This window comes from Sardina pilchardus, chromosome 10 (assembly GCF_963854185.1).
Source record: "Sardina pilchardus chromosome 10, fSarPil1.1, whole genome shotgun sequence".
NCBI lineage: Eukaryota > Metazoa > Chordata > Actinopteri > Clupeiformes > Clupeidae > Sardina > Sardina pilchardus.
Genome location: NC_085003.1, coordinates 7,643,094 through 7,665,203, shown reverse-complemented (window position 1 = coordinate 7,665,203; position 22,110 = coordinate 7,643,094). Strand labels below are relative to the sequence as shown.

General features: G+C 48.0%; 1 protein-coding gene and 1 long non-coding RNA gene across 3 annotated transcripts in view; one reads left to right on the top strand and one right to left on the bottom strand.

The window, feature by feature from the left end:
- The first annotated feature begins 386 nt into the window (after positions 1-386).
- On the top strand, positions 387-21,218 carry nuak1b (NUAK family, SNF1-like kinase, 1b). The gene is made up of 7 exons (XM_062546842.1): positions 387-1,563; positions 8,248-8,368; positions 11,947-12,098; positions 13,931-13,996; positions 14,481-14,600; positions 15,893-16,025; positions 16,225-21,218. Exons 1-7 carry the CDS (start codon positions 1,282-1,284, stop codon positions 17,271-17,273), a joined length of 1,923 nt encoding a protein of 640 aa, XP_062402826.1. The 5' UTR covers positions 387-1,281; the 3' UTR covers positions 17,274-21,218.
- LOC134093665 (uncharacterized) overlaps positions 17,132-22,110 on the bottom strand; it is a 59,812-nt gene continuing 54,833 nt past the window's right edge. For both annotated transcript variants that reach the window (XR_009940373.1, XR_009940374.1), the window contains exons 6-7: positions 17,842-17,872; positions 17,132-17,269 (exon numbers count right to left, since the gene is read on the bottom strand). This is a non-coding gene — a long non-coding RNA (uncharacterized LOC134093665). The remainder of the gene's footprint in view (positions 17,270-17,841; positions 17,873-22,110) is intronic.

The window sequence follows — 22,110 nt, the reverse complement described above, 5'->3', positions numbered from 1 at the left end:
TTTAAAACAACAGGATTCACATTCTCCTTGCAAAAGTGCAAACGGGGTGTGAAGGTGCAGTATGTTGTCTACCCTGTAGGCTGCAATGACACAAGCTGGGTTATGCGCGTTATGACATAGGCTAGACTAACCATACTGAATGAGTGCAGAATGAGGTGTTATGGGAATACACGAGTTGCTTTGTGATCTTTTCTGTCACATGCAGTCTGTTTTTTGACTCGCCTTTGTTGCCTCTGTCCTGTTATCTTGAGCCGCAGTCCAAAAATCAGCGAGTGAGCAAGACAGAGAGTACAAAGGGAAAGAGAGAAGGATTTTTAAACTCCGCCTCCGCCTCGACCATCTCACATTCTTCATACTCTCCTTTCGAGATTACAGAAGGCTAGAGGAAAGAGAGACGAACAGGGCACGCGAGAAGGGGAGTAGGATGAACATGGCAATACCCAGAACGTCTGAGCGCTTTCAATCCGATCACAACACGCGTCTGACATCGATTTGGGCATGGATCACTCGCAGCAGAGACAGAGTCCAGATGACTGACGTTACACCTGGGCTTTGGACAAAATGAGGGTCATCTACATCCAGAACGCCGGCTTCGTCGCTGCTTTCTCGGGAGGCAATGACGGTTGAGGTTTTTAGCTGTGACTTTGAGATATTGGCTGTATTTCACGGTACATTATTATAGGATATGCAGCGCCCTTATTAACAAAAGAAAACTGGCAGATCATGCCAGTTTACGCAAAACGAAAGAGAAAGATAGCTCGATGTAATATGTGTTGAGAATTGATGTATTGTTTCGAATGACAATAGTGAGAGGTGCTGTTAAGTGGCATAGGCTACCTACCTGAAAGGGATTTGTTTAACATCGAACGTAGGCTAAATGGTGCCACTGGCAACATCAAGTCGCATTCTTGGTTTTTGTCATTGCTAGCTACTTAAAATTAGACACTTATAATATGCAATGTAAAATATATTTGACCGATCAGTTTATAGCCAACTCATGAAATATACGTTCACTTTATAATGGTATAGCCTATTTAATTCATTAATTAGTCGAGTCATTTTTTAATTGTGATAGCCGGCTATGTAGATTAGACTCCTTGGCTAATAGATATAACAAATGCGAGTGATCCATAGACAATCTTAGATTTTAGATGTTAATTATAATTAATCATTTTCTTGGTTATTTATTTATTTATTAAGACTATTACTAGGCCTCTTAGTATTATATTATCGATATTTGCCTATAACGTTGGGAAAGAATTAGTATTAGCTTTCCTGAAAATGGAATCGGGTTGTGCATCACCTCGAAGCGTCTCTCGTACTGAGGCTGAACCTGTTCGGTCCTTAATGGGGAAAACCGGAGGGGGCGAATCGCCCGCAACATCACCTGCCGGCCACCCGGTGCCAGAAACACCCACAACGGGTGACGGCAGGAGAAGTTCGGGCGTCAAGAAACATCACCACAAACACAACCTGAAACATCGTTACGAGTTGCTGGAGACTCTGGGAAGAGGGACATATGGCAAGGTGAAAAAAGCCATTGAAAGACACTCCGGGCGAGAGGTAAGATAATTTGCTCAGTCACTGGGCTACAGTTGATTAAACAGCTTATAACATTGTCTTCCCAGGGCATTTGATCTCCAGAAATCAATATAGCACCTTATCAGATGTCTCACTGAGTGCTTGGCTGAAAAATAGCTCCTCTCTTGTTGGGATTCCCTCTTATGTTCAGTGCTCCCTTGGGGCCGTTAGAATGCCGACAACACGCGCGCTCTCTCCCTAGTGGCTTCGCGCGTAAGAAACGCAGATAATGTAAGCCAACATTCATGGCGCTATTGATACCGCTTTATGACCTGAATGACATGCACATGTGATAAAGGTCAATGAATCTCCAAGGTGGACTACAAATAGGGCCATGAATTTGCAAATGCCAATACCACATGTCTGCTACCTTTGGAGACGATGATGATTTACAGCTGTGTGTAACCTTATAAAGCAGCACATTATGTACAGCTTTATACCAATCTGGTGTGTCATGCACTAGAGATATGGCGTTGGGATTTCTCAGTTGTCAGTGGCTAGTCTGAATCTGTCAGTGACTGGATTGAGTGATGCTTCATCTTTGGTAGGACTCACACTTCACATATACTGTAGCACCTGTTGGGCCATTCAATCACGAATGCATTTCAGAGAGAAACGTGCCTGGGTCCAACTTTGTTATTTTTTTGACCTTCCTCCGCAGCTGTGTAATTGGTCCAGACAGCCCACCAGTCTACCTTTAGCTGCAGTGAAAGTATTCCCACGTGCGGCAGAATTTGACCCCTGCACCCAGTCTGGCAGCGGGAGGAGAACTTTCCATGTGTGACATATGCCAGGGGAAGGCTCAGTTGACTGCTGACGTCCTCTGTGGTGTTCAGAAATGTCTGTCAGGTTGAACACTCCCATGACCTCTCCGGCCTCATTCACTGGGCTTCTTTCCACGATTGGCACACATTGGAGGTGTTCACACCTGGTCTTGTTGCGAAGAGCAAAACAAATACTTATATCATTTTGACATGGCAAAGCCCTGTGGATGAGGTCATTCTATCATCATGCACCACTGCATGGTATAGGAAACACATCTCTGAAAGTGTTAAATCAGGTTTAGAGACATTTGATGGTCATACCACCTCTGTTCTGTCACAGATTTGTTTATACTCCTTTAACACAAACAGTTGAACACACACACACACGCGCACACACACACACACACATATATACACACCGATGCAATGCATACACAAGAATGATGTATTTCAGCACTCTCAGATATTTAGAGACCCCCCTCAGTATAAATAAACTCACACTCTAGCATACACATACAATATTAATGGTGGTCTCGCCCTCTGGTGCTGTTGTGGTTGTGGGACCATGTAGGATAAGCGGCGTGTCTCTATGCCAACATGAATGTTTTATGGCCCATGTTATGATCCTATCACAAGTGAACATCCTCCAGAGGGGCCCCACTTTGTTTGGGTACTGAGTTAAATGTCGGTTTAAATGACTGCGTGTTTCCAGGCGAGCAGATAGCGTTGCTGGTGGCGCGCACTAAGTGCTTCCTCTCCTCTTGCTTATGTGTACGACGTCAGACTGTTTTGTGTTTCTGGGCGCGGGGCCAGAGCCACGCTCCTATCCATCTTTTTAGCAGCTGGCTGATGGGGAGTGTGACCATTGGATAAGCCATCTAAAAATACCCGAGCGTTGATTTAGCAAGAGGAGGTGTGTGCGCTAATGGAATTTTTTTTTTTTTGCGTTTGTGATCTTTTGGTGATTCGGCTTGGCACGACGTGTAAAGTTTTTGGAAGAGGATTGTGTTGGTTGTCAAGAGTCAACCTCTGGCTAGCCTTTTTTTTTTGTCTGCGTTGTGTTTTGTGCCTGTGCCGCTGAGGTTTATGGTGGTGGTGTTGTTGTTGGCTCATGTTGCTCTGTGATAACTATTGAAAAACTTTCCACGGCCTCTCCTGCCAGAGTTTGTTAGTTCAGCAGAAATGACTCACTAATCCCGCTGCATTCCTGCGCTATCTCAGAGACAGAGCTTTCCTTGAAGTGTCCTACCACCGCAGCAGAGGTAGCCACTAATCTACTACTAGCAGGGAGGGGGGGTGAATGGGGGGTGGCGGATGGCAGTAGAGTTTTCTACTCTGACCACTGGTCTAAAACAAGACCATCTTTCCATGGCACATCTCGAAGACAACAACAAACAAAATCTCCTCTCCCCCCCCGCTTGTCAACATTTCACATTTAGAATTGCACTTTGAAGATCGCAGCACAATTTTGCTTAGACCGCGGAACTTAACTCGAGCCAGGGAAAGCTGTCACTTTGCGAAGGGGTCCAGAGCAGCGAGGCTTAGGCAGATGATAAATGGTGCATGTGCTGATCCATCGAGGGAGAGGGGAGCACGTAATGGCCTTCCATCTCCCGTTACACCGAGGCTCCGACAGCCAAACGGCCCCGAGCCACAGGCTCTCTCTGCGGTCGGTGCTGTGTGTGCCATGGTACACAGTGCTCATGACCTTTGACCCCTAGGGACCCTGCAGAGAGGGAGCGACGGGAGTGATGGCAGGCGAGTGAGACTGTTATGTAACGTCCCTACCTGTATTGCTTTCCCGGGCCGGACAGCTTCCTCTCAGACAGCAGATGAGATGTGCAGACGGAAGGTGGCTGGCTGGCCCTGGTGCTTAGGGAGGCCGGGGAGATGACGAGTGTGCTTGCGTTTGTGTGTGTATGTGTGTGTGTGTGTGTTTTGTTTGTGTCTGTTTGCTGTTTGCGTACCTGCACGTACAGGAACACTAAAAGCTTAGAATGCGTCCATGGGGGACCGGAGGGGGGCCGTTTCCACAGGGTGCTATTTACGTCTGTGAAAGCTCTCTCCTCGCGTGCACTTAGTCGTGCACTTGGCCAATAGGCACGCGTATGTGTGCGCATGAGTGCCTATGGGTCTATGTGGGTCTAGGGATGCTTGAGGGGGAAGCATGTGGTGCACAGCCCAAACGAGGGGATTCCAGGTTTGAAAAGGTTATGGTGACAGCAGGGCTGAAAGGGGATAGGAGCGCATGAAAGGCCATCTTCAGCAGGAAATGAAAGCGGCGGAGAAAGTTAATATCCTGTGAGGGGGGTCTGGGAGTGGCGAAAGAGCGGGAACTCAACTGAAGTCGACACTCACCCGAGATGGGCCGGTTAGGGTATGTTCTCTATGTGGGTTGGCAAAATGAGCGCGCCACACATAGATCACCTCGAGTCAAATGCAGACATGAGTTGGGTTGAAATGTGTTGCCAATAACGCTGTCAGTTTTATTGTTGTAGCTTGAGTGTGCCTGTCACCATGATTGATGGGTGACACACTGTGCAGTGAGGACTCAGCCCGTCTGGTCTTCAGAGATTTACAGCTGGTGCCCCCCCCTTAGGCTGTGATTGGAGAAATGAATAATGCATTTCGTAGCAGAGACACACACACACACACACATTGACACAGACACAGACACACACACACACACACACACAAATTACCACAGATATTCATTCATACCCAGCCACAAAGGCTGAACATGGCCAGATGTATGTGTAGGCACACATTCATTTTTCATGTACTGTATGAATAAAGCATGGGGAGGGGGGAGCAGCCCTCTCCATCCTGTTAGCGGCCCTCATCTGTTTTAATGAGCTGGAAGAAAAGAATAGATGGCTGTTGTGGGCCTTTGGCGGAGTGGGGAGACGACCTCCACTTCAAAACAGCCTACAGTATGTGCGGAGACACACCTGGCGACGGGAGTGTTTGGGTGGGTGGGGAGAGTGAGCGGGGATGCCATATGCTACATGGCTCCACAATATGTCCCCCCTCCAACCCCCAACACACACACACACACACACACACACACACACACACACACACACACACTGCTTAAAGACCTTCTGTAGGTGAGACTGAGACAGCTAGCCAGAGCAGCTGGGGTGGAGAGCACACAATGCTGTCATGCTCAGTGGACCCACCTCACAGACAGGAGGGACAAAGGGCCGGAGCAAGGATGGATATCTTTGTCAGCTTTCGTTTTGATGGAGTTCACTTGCTTTTGTCATGGGAGTAGCCCCACACATCATTAAGTCATTGGGGCCAAACAAAGGCTGTCTTACATCGAGCACCTATACCCACAGAGGTGATCTTATTCCTCAATACTGGTGCCTTTTAAGGTAGAAACAGTGAAATGCAAAAGCAGTGCTGCCATAGTTAGTTTCAATCACCAGAGTTGGGGGGACTGTGGATTCTTGTGCACCGTGGTGTATTTGGCAGGGGGTGAATACCTCTGCTGTTTGTAACGTCATGAGGTAATGGAAAACAGTGCAGGTCAGCCCACCAGTAACGAGCAACCTAGCAGGACCTCGGACTCAGTGTGTGGAAAACAAGGTCCCATTTCTGCTCGTATTTATGTCCACCATTTTAGCCCAGGTAATCATGGTTTTGGGTGATTGTGGTTTGGCTTTATAGTATGGATCTGCACCATAATTTCATTGGCACCGTTGCAAGCTGTTGGTGTTTGCTTGTTTTGGAGACAACAAAGTCTCTCTCACCATGGTGCAGGGAGAGAGCAGTTGCCAAAAGAAGAATAAGGGCAGAATCACACTTTGCTGCAGTATAAATGCAGGGTTGAACGTGCAGTATTATGGCGGTTTGGAGAGGTACTTACACCCGCAGGGCGTTTGTTAGCATGTCGTCTATGCAATAAACCCTTTACCCCCTGATGTGCCAAGTTTATTAAGGCAATATGTCAAGTTACGCGCAGCGCCTGCGAAGGAAGAAATATTTCAGAGTCCATCTATTTGAGAGAGAGAGAGAAAGAGAGAGAGAGGGAGTGTATGAGTCAAAGACCTCACTGTAACCACAATCCCACAGCCCCCTCACTCCCATTCCGGGTTGCAGAACTATTTCACCCCTCCTCACCGTGTCAGAAAAGCTGCACTTTATCTAAAACAAGGCCAGCCAGCACATGAGACAGGAGAGTGCTGTCTCCGAGAGAACAGGAAACAGTCACCTCTTTAAAACACACACACACACACACACACACACACACACACACACACACACACACACACACACACACACACACCCGTCCATCACCCCCCCCCCCCCAGTCTGATTTAACGAATCACTCAACAGGCTCCTCTCTCGCCACTTCCACTCAGTACCCAGAGTGGAGTCCACTCACCCAGAGGCCCCCTCTCTCCTCCCCATGCCTCCTAGTCCTAAAGCAGATATAATGTGTCACTGGCCAATTACACTGGCAATTTACATTGGCTCTGTGTCTCCCCAGGGGGTTCTGAGTCAAGGTAGAGCTCTGTTATGTAATTATGATGCATTTGGGGGAACATATGGAACCACTGCACCGCAGTCTGATATCATTTACACATGCTTCTCTGAGTTCTATTAAGAGGTATGTCACGCTGGTCACAATTATTTAAGGGGTCTGAACTTTGGGGGCTCAGTCACTCGACAGGGAAAGAACTGGTCTGCCTCACACAAATGGCTTTTCTTTCTCTACCCACATAGGCAGCAATGTACCAGTGCACTTCAGTGAATGTTTTTTTTTATATGCTCAGGTAATGACCTGAGCTGAGCTATTGGTTTTTAGTGCCAGCGTTGGCCTTAGTGCCAGGGTGCCATTAAGATGATGAATGGCAGAGCCTTAAAACAGCATATACCCTACACATATTGCACTTTTTTAAAAAGAAAACTTTGTGACTCTTTTAGTATGGACTATGATGAGGAGACTCTTTTTTTCCAGATATGGAAAACTCCCTTTTTTTTCTTTAGTGTTTTCTCAGAGCTGCCTTTTCTTGGCAAGGGCTCTGGAGAGAGGGGCTTATGTTTTTTAAACCACTTTAGCGCAACACTTGCCATTGCCAAGGAGCCACAGTGGCACTCGGGGATGAATAATAGACCATGTGACTTCACTATGAAGCGGGAGTCACGCCACGGAGGCCGTGAAATCCCGGTGACAAAGAGGAGAGCAATCCTCGCCACCCCCGTCGCATCCGAGGGACGAGCACAAAGAGACCTGCCATTAAGGCACCACGTGTCACGGTGTTTTCCGAGCGCGCACCTTAATTTTCTCCCAAAAGAGTCTCTTGAAATTACACCCCGGCGGAGGCAAATGACTCCTTTGCGAAGGCTTTTTGGCCTCGCAGACGTCGTAATGTCTGTGTTTAGCGGATAACAGCCGCGCAGTGGTCAAAGTACAGTCCTGTGTGGTTCGGGGGTTGGAACAGGGTTAGCTGAGGTGGCACAACGTTAGCGAGGGTCAGGGACAAAGGGACACGGAACGGAACACAGAGCACACAGAGCTTTTTGGGAAATGAGTTCCCACTTTTCATTAAAATCTGATCGAGACACGCTGGAGTTTTAGTGTGTGTTTATCCTCCATGACCGAAAAATAGCTACAGTCATTTTACAGTTTGGAGCAACGTTAACTTCCAAACATGAAAAAAAAACCTTTTGATGTAGACTTCAACGGCTTCGTTTGTTCCAAGTAAATATAATTTTCTTTCTGAAGTTATTAAATTGTTCTTTTTGTGTACATATTGCAGTGGCTTTGTGTAAGGGGGGGGAAAGATTGTTTTGACATCTTTTGAAGCGGCCACCTTTGAACCAGCTGTTTTGATCTTCAAGAACAGAGACTGACCTCTGACCCCTACTGTCCTTGTGCCCTTCTCCACAGGTGGCCATCAAGTCCATTAGGAAGGAGAAGATCAAAGACGAGCAGGACATGGTGCACATACGCCGAGAGATTGAGATCATGTCGTCCCTCCGTCATCCACACATCATCTCTATCTATGAAGGTTGGTCTTCTCCTCCACCCATTCATCCCTTTCCTTGTTCCTCCCTCCCTCCCTCCCTCCACAACTCTCTCCTCCTAAGCCTTTTTCTTTGCCTCCCTCTCTTCTGTGTCTCCTCGAGACGAGCGCCGTGTGCTGCAAAAGCCTCTCAAAAGAAGATGTCAGTGTGGGATCTCGTCCACAGCCTGAACGTGTTACGTGTTATGCCGGGGTGCTCCTCCGTCGTGGCCAAGTGTCGGTGTGTGCGTTTGAGGGTGTTGCATAGGGGGGTGTTTGAGGTTCGCTGTTCCCCACATCTGAGGGGTCTCTTCCTCTACGTTTTTTTTCCTGCTCTGCCTTTTGCCTTTCTTCTTCTTTTTTTTCATGTCTTCCTTCCCCTTGCCCATCCATCCTCTTGATCTCACTGCCAGACATCTGCTGGTGTTTACAGTTCTGCAGCTGCTAGCCAGCCCTGGCCATGAGACAGTGGGCTAGCCTCTCTCTCTCTCTCGCTCTCTCGGCTGTCTGACTCTTCCACAGTGCTCTGCAACAACTCTCTCCTCACAGCAACAGAGGCCCGCAGCCAGCGCGCAGACTAGCAACAAGAAATACACATCCAACAAATAAAAACTGCTGACATGATGAAGTCAGCATTTTCACAAAACGGCATGCTTGTGTGCGTTTTCGTCTCGCGTGGGTGTGCCTGCGTGCGTGCAAGCGTCGCGTGTGTGCGTGTAGGGCATGATGATGGCGTGGCATATAGACTGGGTTTTGATGCACCGTCAGCAATTTAGCTGTACCCAAAATCACTTGAAGAACTCTTTTTTTCGCACGGGAAAATCTGGTCCGACACCATACAGGGGCGTCCTCCAGGCTGCTGCTCCACGGAGAATGGAAGTGCAGTGCAACTATCCAAGGCAAGGAGGTGAAATAGGAGCCTATAATCAGGGCCCTCTGGCTGGAAGGGTGCCCCTACGGCTCTGCCTCCCCTCCGGGCTACACCCTGTGGAACACTTTTTCCCCCGTTGTGCCACGTCAGGGCTGGCACGCCGCAAATGAGCTGACAGCGCTTTCGCCCCGCTCGCTCACTTAGCTCCCCGCTCTCGCGAAAGAAGTCGTCGGGGCCCCTGATTTTATTAATCCCCGAGTGTTTTTGAAGAGCGGCCATATTCACCACTGCGGAGTGTCATAAGTCAGCGAGTGTTGTGGTTGGCCCGGTCTGCGAGTCTGAGAGAATGATTAGGAGAACAACCCCCACTAAATGAGGCCTTGGAGTCAGTCGGCTGCTCCTATAGGAACAAGTTCATTGTCTGCCTCCGATGCCAATGCCACAGACTTTCTCTCCTCCTCTCTCCTTCTCTCTCTCTCCCTCTCTCTCTCGCTCTCTCTCTCTCTCCGAGGCTGCCTGGTTTCTGGTGTTTCTGTTAAATAGTGTTTACTGTTGTGGGCTGGCGCTCCCCCAGAATAACGTTGGAAACGTATAGACAGAAATGTGTATCCGGCAACACCCGTGTCAACATTTAACTACTTGTGCAAGGCAAAGTCGAACCAGATGTGAGCGCGGATTGATTTCGCCCTGCGCGTTCTGCATCCATCAGCATGTTGCAGGCATTTCAGCTCATTTGCCTTGTCGCCAGCAGGATAATTCATAACCCTGTAACCTCATTTTGAGATTGATTTGCATTGCAGTTTACACCCCAAAACTCTTAAAGCTGTAACCCCAAACAAATGGACATAGATAAAAAACTTCATAAGTATCACCCAGACAACAAGGCTTGCTTCACGATGCAGACAAATCCTGTCCAAATTTAAAACCTCCCATTTAGGCCATTTGAGCAGTATTAGGGTAAGGCTGGTATGTTCTCTGAAGATTACCATAATGATTAGGGTGATCATGCATTTATGGGTCAGCAGTCATGCTCTATTGATTCACAAGAAAGTAATTACAACCCGGATTAAAGAACATTTAAATAGAAGAAAGAGTAAGGGCATTGTAACCTGAAGTGTGGCTGTAAAGCCCCTTCACAAAGCAACACAGGGGCACAGTGTGTAGTGAGTGGCATCGGGACAATGGGTGCTAATTACCCAGGCTCCTAAGAAAAGCCCCCAGAACAAAGGGCGCGGGGCAGGGGAGGGGGGAGAGGGGCAGCAGGGGTGGGCAGTGTCCAGCCGGCTGTGTCTAATGGCGCTTATGTAAGCCAGGTAATTATCCCATTGAGAGGGATCCCGGTGGGTCACGGGGGGTCAGCGCTAATGAGCGGCCATGGTGGGCGGTGAGCGGCACCCCTGTCTGCCGGTCGCCCGGGGTCACGCTGGCACGGGTGTCAGCCCTCGCTTTTTTTGCGGGCGCCTTCAGGCCAGAATGAAGTCCGAGATGATGATGGTCAGTGTGGGTTGTTTTTTTCCTCTGTCCACTTAAGTGAGGTGGGTCAGCACGCTTGGACAGCAAGACTGAGACCGGTGGCCCATCCTAGTGGGTGAGAGAAGAAGCAGTAGCATATAGGGACGGTGCTTGGACGGAGTGATCCATGGCGGAAATATTCCACTACGCCCTACGCCCGACCCTGCTGGACTTTGCTCATCCTCACACATCTCCGTGGCATGTAGCGGGCTCTGCCCCTGCTCCACTGGGTAACCGAGCAGAGGCAGGAGTGGCAGAGCCCATGCCACCACATGACCAAAGTGCTGAGATAGGCACACAGAGACCTGAACAAGCTTAAATAAGTCAGGGCAGACGGCCCAAACTAGTTAAAGAAGATATCAGGGGGAGAGTACACAGAGTGCTGTGCTGATTGAGGCTGAACTTGGTTCCAGCTCTCTAAGGACCCCCCCCGCCCCTCCCCCCCCATCCCACGGCTGCTTCACGGGACCTTGTGAAAAGGTGCTTAGCGTGGAGGTCAGGAATGTGAGAGACGGCTGCCATGTCCTCTTGATGCGATGAGCAGCCGCTGATTTACTGTCCTGGGAAACAGACGCGCTCCTTTCCAGATTCTGACCCCCCCCCTCCACACACACACACACACACACACCTCCCACTCACTCTACACCCCTCCTGGGCAAGAGGGTCCAAAACACAGCACACTCCCTGCAGCGTAGTCGGAGCCCCGCGCCAAACACGTGAGGTGGGCCGCTGATGTCATGGCCAGAGAAGCGCGGAGACACGCTTTGGCCCGCTGGAAGCCTGACAGAGGCGCACTCTCCCGGAGTGAGCAGGGTGGGGCGCTCCTTAAAAGGAGATTTGCGCTTTACAACTCCAAACGGTTTACATTAGCGTGCTGAGCAAAATTTGCCTGGAATTGAAATAGTATGGCATGTGAAACAATATGAATGAGGCTTTTTGTGCGAAAAGGTAGGGACTTGGCAGTTCCGTTATGTTAGAGATTAGGCTCCAACAAATGTTCACCAAAAGAGGGTCACAGACACGTGTATGTGTGTTTCACATTAACTGTGGAGCAATTGTAGATAAATGTCAGGCCCAGGAGCTATTGTTTTGGGCTTTTTATTACGCACAAGACACCAACTAACCTTTCTCCTTGTGTTGCCTCCTAAAGTATGAAGCTGTGCTCATACCTGCCTGGCCCTCTTTTCTTCTGTCCCCGCAGTGTTTGAGAACAAGGACAAGATTGTGATCGTGATGGAGTACGCCAGCAAAGGCGAGCTGTACGACTACATCAGTGAGCGACGCCGGCTGAGTGAGCGGGAGACTCGACACTTCTTTCGACAGATCGTCTCTGCCGTGCACTTTTGTCACAAGGTAAAAAAGCCTGCTCTCAGATCTCCAGCCACCTGTGCACACGTAAACCAACATAAAACGGGACTTTTTTCCCTCAAGAATTCACTATGCAGGGGAAGAGAAGAGAGAGAGAGAGAGAGAGAGAGAGAGAGAGAGAGAGAGAGAGAGAGAGAGAGAGAGAGAGAGCAAAATCCCTGTTTTTGCACAGAAAAAGACCTTACACTAAGCAATCCATTATGGAAGCCAGAGCTTATTAAAAAGGTAGGGGGGAAGGGGAACATCAAAGGCCCTTTTCCCATGTTTATGACAGACCATCAACCATTCCTGTCTCACTGGGTCCACCCAAGGGTTCACCCCGGGCCCTGTGGGTCTGCCTTCATTGCAAACGGCGCAGTTATTAAATAAAGCCCAGCGACGACGTCAGCTCTATAAGCATGTTATTCTTGGCCCCTTCCTGATTTGGGAGGAATCTCCATGTGACAGAATGATGAATAACAGTCCTGCGTTGTCGATAGCCCATCGGGCTGCTTACCATTGCTGTCTGTCATGTAGTAAGCTTAGCTATTACAGCATAGGGATACTACATCGGCAAGAGAAGGAAAAAAGGACAAAAAAACCCCCAGCAAACTGGAGTGTTTCAGTGTTTCATCTCCAAGCAATTGATTTCCCTCCTCCCTGTTCCGCTCTGTGATTGGCTAGCTCTGTTCATCATTTCTTGGCTCCATCCAGCCTTGTCAAACCCCCCTCCTCAGTCACACACACACACACATACACACACAAACATACACACACACAAACATACACACACAAACACACACAAACATACAGTACATACACATACATACATACATACTCACACAAACGTACACACACACACACACACACACACACACACACACACATACACATACACACACATGCACACACACACACACACTATACCTTTGCTAGCTGTGGTTCTCGTGTCTGCTCTAGTGAGTGCCTCTCCCACTGGTCCCGCAGGGCCAGGCTCTGGGTGGGCTTGCCCATTGTCATCTTCCCTACAGCTGGGGGAGAGGCTGATGTCATCCCCCGGCTGGGAGAGCTCCAGACAACGTGGTGCACAGAGGATGAGTCACCGTACGCAACAGTGCTGGCGGTGTGCTCTGTGTGTGTGTGTGTGAGGGAGAGAGAGAGTGAGTGTGCCTGTGTGGGTGTGTGTGAGTAGAGAGAGAAGGATGAGTGTGTGTGTGTGTGTGTAAGGGAGAGAGAGGGAGTGAGTGTGCCTGTGTGGGTGTGTGTGAGTAGAGAGAGAGAGATGGATGAGAGAGTGTGGGGGTGGGAGGTGGGGTGTCACTGGGTGGGGTACGTATGACTGACACTAGAAGGAGGAGCGAGAGCAAAGGGGTGTCAGTCGGCAGTGTGTGTGCTCCAGTGAACCGCGTGTGAACATGTGTTCTCTCTCACGGCCAGCCGCTTGGAAGCGCATGGTGCGTAGCCGCAGCCATAACGAGCTCGCTCGAGTCCCGCTGCCAAATGACTGCATTTCCGTCGCTGTGCCCCACATGTTAATGGCTTCAAACAACACAAGTTATTTCCCTAATCCGGAACTGTTGTGAGGACATCATTTACACTGGTTCATAATTACAGGGTTCTGCTTTAGATGGCAGATGTTGGGTTGCACAGAGATACCACTTTCACATCACAAAGAGATACAGCTGAAATGTCATGGTTTCCCGACTTGTACAGCAATAATAAACCAATTTGTCGGTTTTGAGTGTGTTTTTGCGACTTGACGTGAAGTATGTGAAGCAAATCTTGCGGTCATGTCCACTAACGAAACTTTATTATTTCCTTATGCTTTTTTTTTCCAGAATGGAGTGGTACACAGGGATCTGAAACTGGAAAACGTGCTACTAGATGAAAACTGTAACATCAAAGTAAGTGCGACTCAACACGTTTCCTCTTTGCTATAATTAAATGCTGACTTAATTTGCTTGCTCAGCGGCACTCCAGCCAAACGGACAATGGCACCCTGACTTTTGACCTATCCTCCCCTGCCACAGTGTTTGCTCTGGGGAGGAGTCTCTGAATCTAGCGGTAGAGGACGATAAGGGCAGGGGTGGGGTGCCAACAGCTCAGAATGACAGGAACTGATGGTGGCAGTGGGTCATTCAACCCTCCTCATGATTCATAAACTGGGAGGACAACCACGAGACAATATCTTTGATTACTTAGCCTACTGAGTAAGACTGTCTGGAGTCACAGTAAATCATGTGCTGTATGTCTGGAGGAATCCGCCTGCTCTGTGGGAGACCACTAGACTGAGACACCAATGGGTGTGTGGAAGACCAGTAAATGTAGTCTTGATTGCTGAACTATACTAATGTGTTATATGTGTCTGTGTGTGTGTTCTCTCAACAGATTGCCGATTTTGGCCTTTCCAACTTATATCACAAGGACAAGCTTCTGCAGACATTCTGTGGGAGCCCACTGTACGCTTCGCCGGAGATAGTCAACGGGAGGCCCTATCGTGGCCCTGAGGTTAGACATCCCCACTGACCCTGACTGATTCAGAAGTGAAGCAGTGATTCTCCCATGCCCTAAGGAAAGAGAGAGAGAAGAGAGAGAGACAGAGAGAGAGAGAGAGAGAGAAAGAGAAAAGAGAGAGAGAATAGTTCTAATCTCCAGGATCTTCCCCCATGGAGGTTCCTCAGTGGTGAAACGGAGAGTTACTGAAGCGTCACTGCTAGGCCTTTAAAGGGATTAGCCCTCCGCAGACCCCCACAATCCCACCCAAAACAGCCCCAGATTCTCCACCGCCGCCCGCAGATGGTGTGGACCCTGCAGACCCTTTGAAGACTTTATGGTTGTTGTGCTCTGGACGTGTGTCCTTATAAAAGCATCTAAATGAGTTACACAGGCGTATGGACTTTATTGCCAGAGCCTGTGGTCCTCCTGAAAGTTCCACTGGTTAGGCCGGGGCCCAGAAAGAACCTAGCTTTATACAAGTCCTCCGCTGATTAAAAAGCAATCTCAAGGCGTTGCCAAATTACAGCAGTTGTATACTTTAAAACAAGTGTAATTCCTATTTTAGACCCAAGCCGAACCTTTAAATTTCCTATAATTTGCTGTAATTTACTTCTGGGTACAAAAAACAGCAACGAGATCAAAATCACAATGTCAAAAACTCCAATGGGGAAAAGCCGCAAATTATAGCCATTCCCTGGAAATGAAAACAGAGCACAATGGCGCTCCCCCCATCGCTACGAATAGACGGGAAGGCCGAAAGTGCAACAATCCAAAAGGAAGTCCAATCACTCCAGTCCCCGCTATCTGATTTCCTGAGTCCTGACACCCACCAGACTTGGCTAACGTTCCCCCGAAGCAGGCCGCCCCACTCTAACCCCATCTAATCAGTAACTGTCAAGGTGTTCAGGCATTTCCAGACGACGAGTGTCAGCCATCAGTGCTGGTCTCGTTCCATCAAGTCAGGAAGACTTACGTAACTCGCCCTACACTTGTTTAGAGAAATGTGTTGCATAATGTCTGAATGTGGAACAGAAGGTTAGATCTAATGAGTGAAGGGTTGCTTATCAGCCCATAGATTTCAAAAGGGCCGCAGTTAGCAGATCTGCTTGTATTATGAGGTAATAACTAGGACACAATGAACTACGTGTGCCTGTTCTGTTAAACAATGACCATCAAAGTATTGTAGAGGTTCAGATAATACAATTCTAGAGTCAGTAAAGCTCAGGCCATATAAATAACGTTATTGATTGATGCTATTGTGAGAGTATTGATAACGTTTGGCTAACGTCCACCATTCTCCTCAGGTGGATAGCTGGGCACTGGGTGTGCTGCTGTACACTCTGGTCTACGGGACCATGCCGTTTGATGGAGGAGATCACAAAAACTTAATTCGTCAAATCAGCAATGGGGAATACAGGGAGCCTACTCAGTCTTCAGGTAAGAGTCCTGATAACACACCATTTAATACACTCTAGACTTCAGGAGGTAACTGTTTCAGAAGACTCTTGTAAATATATACAGTATATATTTGTAAATGTCAGTTACATCTTGTCCACATATATGTTAAATTATAGTGTTTTCTGTGACTAAAGTGCACTTAGTAAAACGTTTGTTTGCTTTTGCTTTGCTCTGCCAGACGCGCGCGGTCTGATCCGCTGGATGCTGATGGTGAACCCTGAGCGGCGGGCCACGGTGGAGGACATCGCCAACCACTGGTGGGTCAACTGGGGCTGGAAGAACAGCGTGTGCGACTGCGAGGCCCAGCGGGACGCCGGCTCCCCCATGCTGGCCCGCTTCATCGACTGGCAGAACCGCGCCGAGCCCCGGCCCACCAAAGCCACGCGCCCGGAACCGCTGCTGCTCGTCCGCCAGCGGCCCAAGAAGTCCAAGAAGGAGAACGACGCGGGGGCGCCTCACTGTGGCGGGGAGGACAACCTGGAGCTGAAGCGACCCAAGGGGATCCTTAAGACCCGGCCGTCAGACGAGCAGCGCTCCCCTAGTCTGGAGGAGATCGATGTAGGTCCTGCTGCCGAAGGTCCCAGAGGGGACTTGATAACTGGTGCTAAAGAAGAGGAAGAGGGGCCTCCACTGATGGGAAACTCGCCCACCAAAGCAGTGCCTAGTCTCCCCAAGAAGGGCATCCTGAAGAATAACCAACAACGGGAATCAGGGTACTACTCCTCGCCAGAGCGCAGCGAGTCCTCCGAGTTGCTAGGGGGCAGCATTACGCCTCTCGTGGCCAGCTCGCCGCCGAAGAGGGCCGTGGGCAGAAAGGGAATCCTGAAGCGCAACGGCAAGTTCTCCACCTACAGCGCCGCGCCGTCCATGAGCGCGCCGGGCGAGCCGCCGTCCTCCGCCGACGCCGGCCTGTCCCGCAGCCAGAGTCGCCCGTCCAGCATCGTGGGCGAGGACAGCGTCGCGCTCGCCAACAACTCGTTCAGCGGCGCCGAGTGGCCCCCCTCGGCCCCGAGGCCCAACATCCGAGGCTGCGCGTCCGCCGAGAATCTGCTCCAGCTGGCCAACTTCAAGGGCCTCCAGACGGCGCCGCCTCTCCCCGGGGCCAAGTTCGGCCGCAGCCCCCAGGGCTCCCCGGGGGACAACAGTAGCTTCTCCCTGCTGGGTGACCTGGACGACATGACTCAGGTATACCAGCAAGCCCTAGACATCAGCAGCAACCTGACCTAGAGGGGAGACCAGAGAGAGAGAGAGAGAGAGAAGGTGAAAGAGAAGAAGGAAGAAAGAAAGAAAGAAAGAAAGAAAGAAAGGAAGAGAGAAAGAAGAACGGAAGAAGGGAGGGAATGAGAGGGTGGATGGTAACATCGGACTGTCAGTGTGTGGTGGGTATGTGAATGTCTTTGTGTGCTCTATAATGACGACCAGTGTGGTGCTGGGAAATGCTTACTGGGGGGGAAAAAAGCTGTCCACTGTGGGATCCAATCATGCAAGGAAGCTGTACTCACCAAGACAGACACACACACACACACACACACACACACACACATACTGTAAGTCTCAAGGACAGGAGAAGAGTAGGGGGGAAGTGAAATGTGGTACAATGAGAGTGGCCCACCCCAGTCCATCTCCCTCGCTCAAGTGCTGCAGCCAAAATGTTTACATGTTCATTTTAAAATCAAGAGGTAGAATCACAAACACAAGACACCATGCAGTGGTAGGCTCTCAGGAACAGCGGGGTAAAACCGCTCGCTGAGCAGAGAGAGTCCAACTGAGTTTACAAAGGCACCTTAACACTCACCCAGAGCACATGTTTTTGTGATCTTTGCTTCCTGTAAATGAAAAAAAAAATGAAAAGAATAAAAAACAAACCAGGGTCTTGCTCCAAAAGAACTATCATTGTTAATTATTTATTAATATTAAGCGTAGATGTAGTGATACCAAACTGGTGTGGTCTGGCTGTACTGGAAGAGTGGATAAGCTCAATGTCTCCAATCCCTTTGAATGGAATTGACATATATGATTATTGTGTTATTCAATTAACTGACCTAGCGTATTCGATATATCTCGAAGACCGCATATGTAATACAAAGGGGTCACATATATCACAACGCATATATGTCCTTATATATATATATAAAAAACATATGTATGGTTTGTATGGGAATATGTAGGAAGTGCCTTTTTTCAATTCATATGAAATTGTGTATGTCATTTCCTAAAAGTGGAGAGAGAGATGCCAGGTTAAGCCATCACCAGATGTGCTCTTTAAGTTGTGTTGAATGTGGAAAAGACCCAGGACCTCAAAGGCACCGAGCCTCTCTTAGGGATGTCAAAGGTTACAGTGCCAAATAGGATCCGTAGACGCATCTGCAATCCCTGTCTGTACAAAAGCCATGTTGTCTTCATGACTTGTCTTATAGTCACGTGCCGTTTGTTAAGGTTTCCTTCACACTGCCTCTCAGACCCAGCTCACAGGCGACATGGATCTTGTGCCTTATTTGTTTTCCCTTGGACTCCCGTTCTGGGCGGTCTCTTGATTGGACTCAATTGCTGGTTAAACACTCTGGACACGCTCACCTTAACACAGCTTTACAAAGGTAGAAGTCTCAGACACACTCTCAGTTCCTAGGAATGTTCTTTTGGGGGGGCAATAATTTGCTTTTCTACTTTGTTTTGTCTGGAGGGCCCTGAAGTGGACCTTCTGGTTTAAATCCCCCCCAACACCACCACCACGCCTTTGTCTTTAGAGGAGTCATTTTCATACCGATTGATTGGTAGCTGCAAGAGTGAGCAGGGTGATTACAGCACAGGAATTTCAGTTTTTTGCATGATGTTCAGTCTGTTATCATAACATGTCACAAGTAAACTTTGAAACTAGATCTGTTTGAGGGAGAAAAAAAAAAGTTAAGTAAACAGATACACTGGAATGGAGTGATGAGACGGCAAATTCCAGTCCTCAGACATGTTGGCACAAGAGATCTTATCAGTGCTAGACTTTGTGGCTTTTTTAGGGTTTGTCACTATTTCTTATTAAGCAGGGCAAGACATTATGTTGAATGTGCTTTTCAATCAAAAATGCTGTAGATTTCATTTTGTTTATGTTTTGAATCTTAGAAAGAGAAAAAGAGCGTGTGAGTGAAGTAGAAGTCAGAGGTGTAGAGAGAGAAATGGTTAGAGTATCACAGTAAGTTGGTGTAGACAGTAGATGGGAAGAGATTGTATAGATGGGTCATAACTAGAACGAGTTTGTTGTTGCCGTGGTTAGGCGGCATGGAAGGAAAGATAAATGTAAGTGTTGATGTAATGAGTACCAAAGGAAGGTAGAGACATGAGAGACAAACAGAAAGTTTACTTTAAAGCCAAAGAGAAATGAAAGCTTTATATTTTCTTGTTCATTTTGTAGCTTGTGAATGTACAGTATGTTAGAGGTAGTTCCTCAGTTGAGTAGGATTTGAGGAGCCTTAAGTTTTGAGGTTTGAGTTTGGAAAGCCACAGTTTGGGTGGTCAGCAGAAAGAGGCGTGGGGGGGGGTCAGGGATGTGTCCAGCTGAATGGATATCTGTGCCCTGTCACTCTTAGCATAAACCTCCGGGAGATAGATAAACCTCTACAAACCAAACCAAAGCGCACTGAGTCAGTGCCCGTTAATGAGAGACTAGCCCTCAGTAGCCATTACTGCACACACAGCAGAGAACATAAACAAATTCCCCATGAGTGTGTCCTGACGGTTTAGAGACAATGTGCTATGACGCTGGATCCTGTTGAGAACAGTGGGCTGTAGAGAGCTGCAGTACCGTAAATTGGGAAATTGTGCGAGTTCCTTGAGAGAACGCTCATTTAGAAGGGTCTTGACCACCAATAGGGCAAACCCTGAAAACTGAAAACTCACTGTGCACATCCAAAGGTTGAAGTGTGCAACAGAGGTCCTGGGTATTGTTCAAAAAGAAACACCTATTGTGTATCATATTGTATTGCATTTTTTTTTGTATTGCATTGTATTGTCAACTGGATTTACAGTGATGAAATTATACTATGTTAGTATTTTTAAATACTTCTCTGTTTTTGATTCTCCAAAATATAGAATCTTTATATTGCTTTATGTTATGGCAGAACCCAGTATGTGTTCGTAGAGTCTAGTTAGCATCAGAGGCCCCTTCTTGCCCACGTGTAAGTCCATGGCTTTGAGAAAGAGTAGTGGCTGAAACCAACTAATGCTGTTTGTCAGTGCATGCACACCATGTGCAAAAAGTGAATGAGCAACTGCTCAAACAACAGTCCGGCGGACTGGTCAAAACCAGGGTTAAGAGGGCAGTAAGCCATTTTGTTCTGCCCTTGTTATCATTTCAGTCTACTGACCTATTTACCATAGTACGGGGCCTCTTTAAAACGTACCTGCTTTGAAATACTCACGATCATCGTCGATATGAGATATATGACCGATGCTGGCCATGTTAGCTGAGTCTTGGCACTGTTTATCATGAACACCACACTGACATGCCATGTCTAAGACTACACAAGCTCACACTTAGCATGAGATACTGTACATCTTCACTCTAACGGAGTCTTTTGAGAGCAACATCGGGTCACAAATGAGTAGACAGATTCATAGACCATGCTTCTGCCAAACTGGAAATAACTGGTGCATACTCATTAGTTAGCAGATGGCCTAATCATAGGAAAACTTGACTGGATATTGTTATGACAATAATTATAGTATTATGTTATTTAAGTATTATTTTGTTATGGTTCATTATTATTGTTGGCTAAAGCCACAATTACCTTTTTTTTATGTTTTTTTTTTTCTTGTTGAAAACCTGGACTGCCAAGGTGATTTGTGTTCAGTGCCTTTGCTATCTTTTATGATCATGATCATTAATTTTTGATAAGGAAAAAAAATACCATTGTGTTTTTATACGCCTATTTATTGGTGGGGAAGCCATGTTGTTGACTTAATGCTACTTACCCATACCATCCATGCCCAAGCCAAGCCTGTACTCACACATTTGCATTGACATCAATTGTGGTGACATTAGAGAGCATGTTTTTACTGTGCGTTTAGGAAATTGATGGTGGTAGTTTGTAGGTGACTGGGAGATGGGAAAAGATGTGTCTTCCTTTTATGTTCATTCAAAACCACTGTAACATCAACTTCAATAAAAATGGAACATTTCAGAGATTTCTGCCGTCCTTGTGTCTGTCTTTTGTACCACTTTACTCTAAACCAGTTATATTAGTATGTGTGCACTGTACATGTGCTTGCATAAACATACTGTAGCTACATGTCGATTTTGTGATAATGTAAAACAAAGCAGGCATAATATATAATCTTTCTTGTCCACAAATGTGGAAATTAGTCTTTGGCTTCACAGGTTAGTTAAAATGGACACAATAAATACACATTAATACATGCATGTACTGTACAATGCTCAATCTAAACACACCCTGAAAATAGATTCAACATCTGACAGACCAATTAAAAGGAGATCAAGAGAGATGAATATACTGGAGAGGAGATAAATAACAGAGTAGAAGGAGTGAGGGACATGGGGAGGGGGGTGCATGGTGCTATGGGCTATGGGGAGGAGTTTGCTGAGGCTGTAAAGGGAGATGACTGCCTGCACGGGCTTAATTCGATCCACATTGGAAGGAGTGGGCGGCCGTCTGGCGGACTGACTGGCTGGCTGGCTGGCTGGCTGGCTGGCGGGCTGGATGGATGGAGTCTGCTGGGCTCCAAGGCCCCAAGCACCAAGGAGCAGGGGAGCACTGCTGGCTCGTGCTGCACGAGCAGAGAGGCTTCCCAGAGATACACACTCACACAAACACACACACACACATACACGCACACACACACACACACACACACACACACACACAAGTCCATCCGGCCACGTTCCAGGACAAGGGCCCAGTAAACTCCCACGCCGCTAACATGCTAACACAGCATAGTAGCAGCGCTCCATCCTCCGTCACTCAGCACAAACAGGGCTATCAGCGCGGCGGAAGGCCGCGGCCAAGTGGCTGAATCTGTGCGCCTCCGCACAGCGCGATCCAGAGCGCTTCAGCACAGT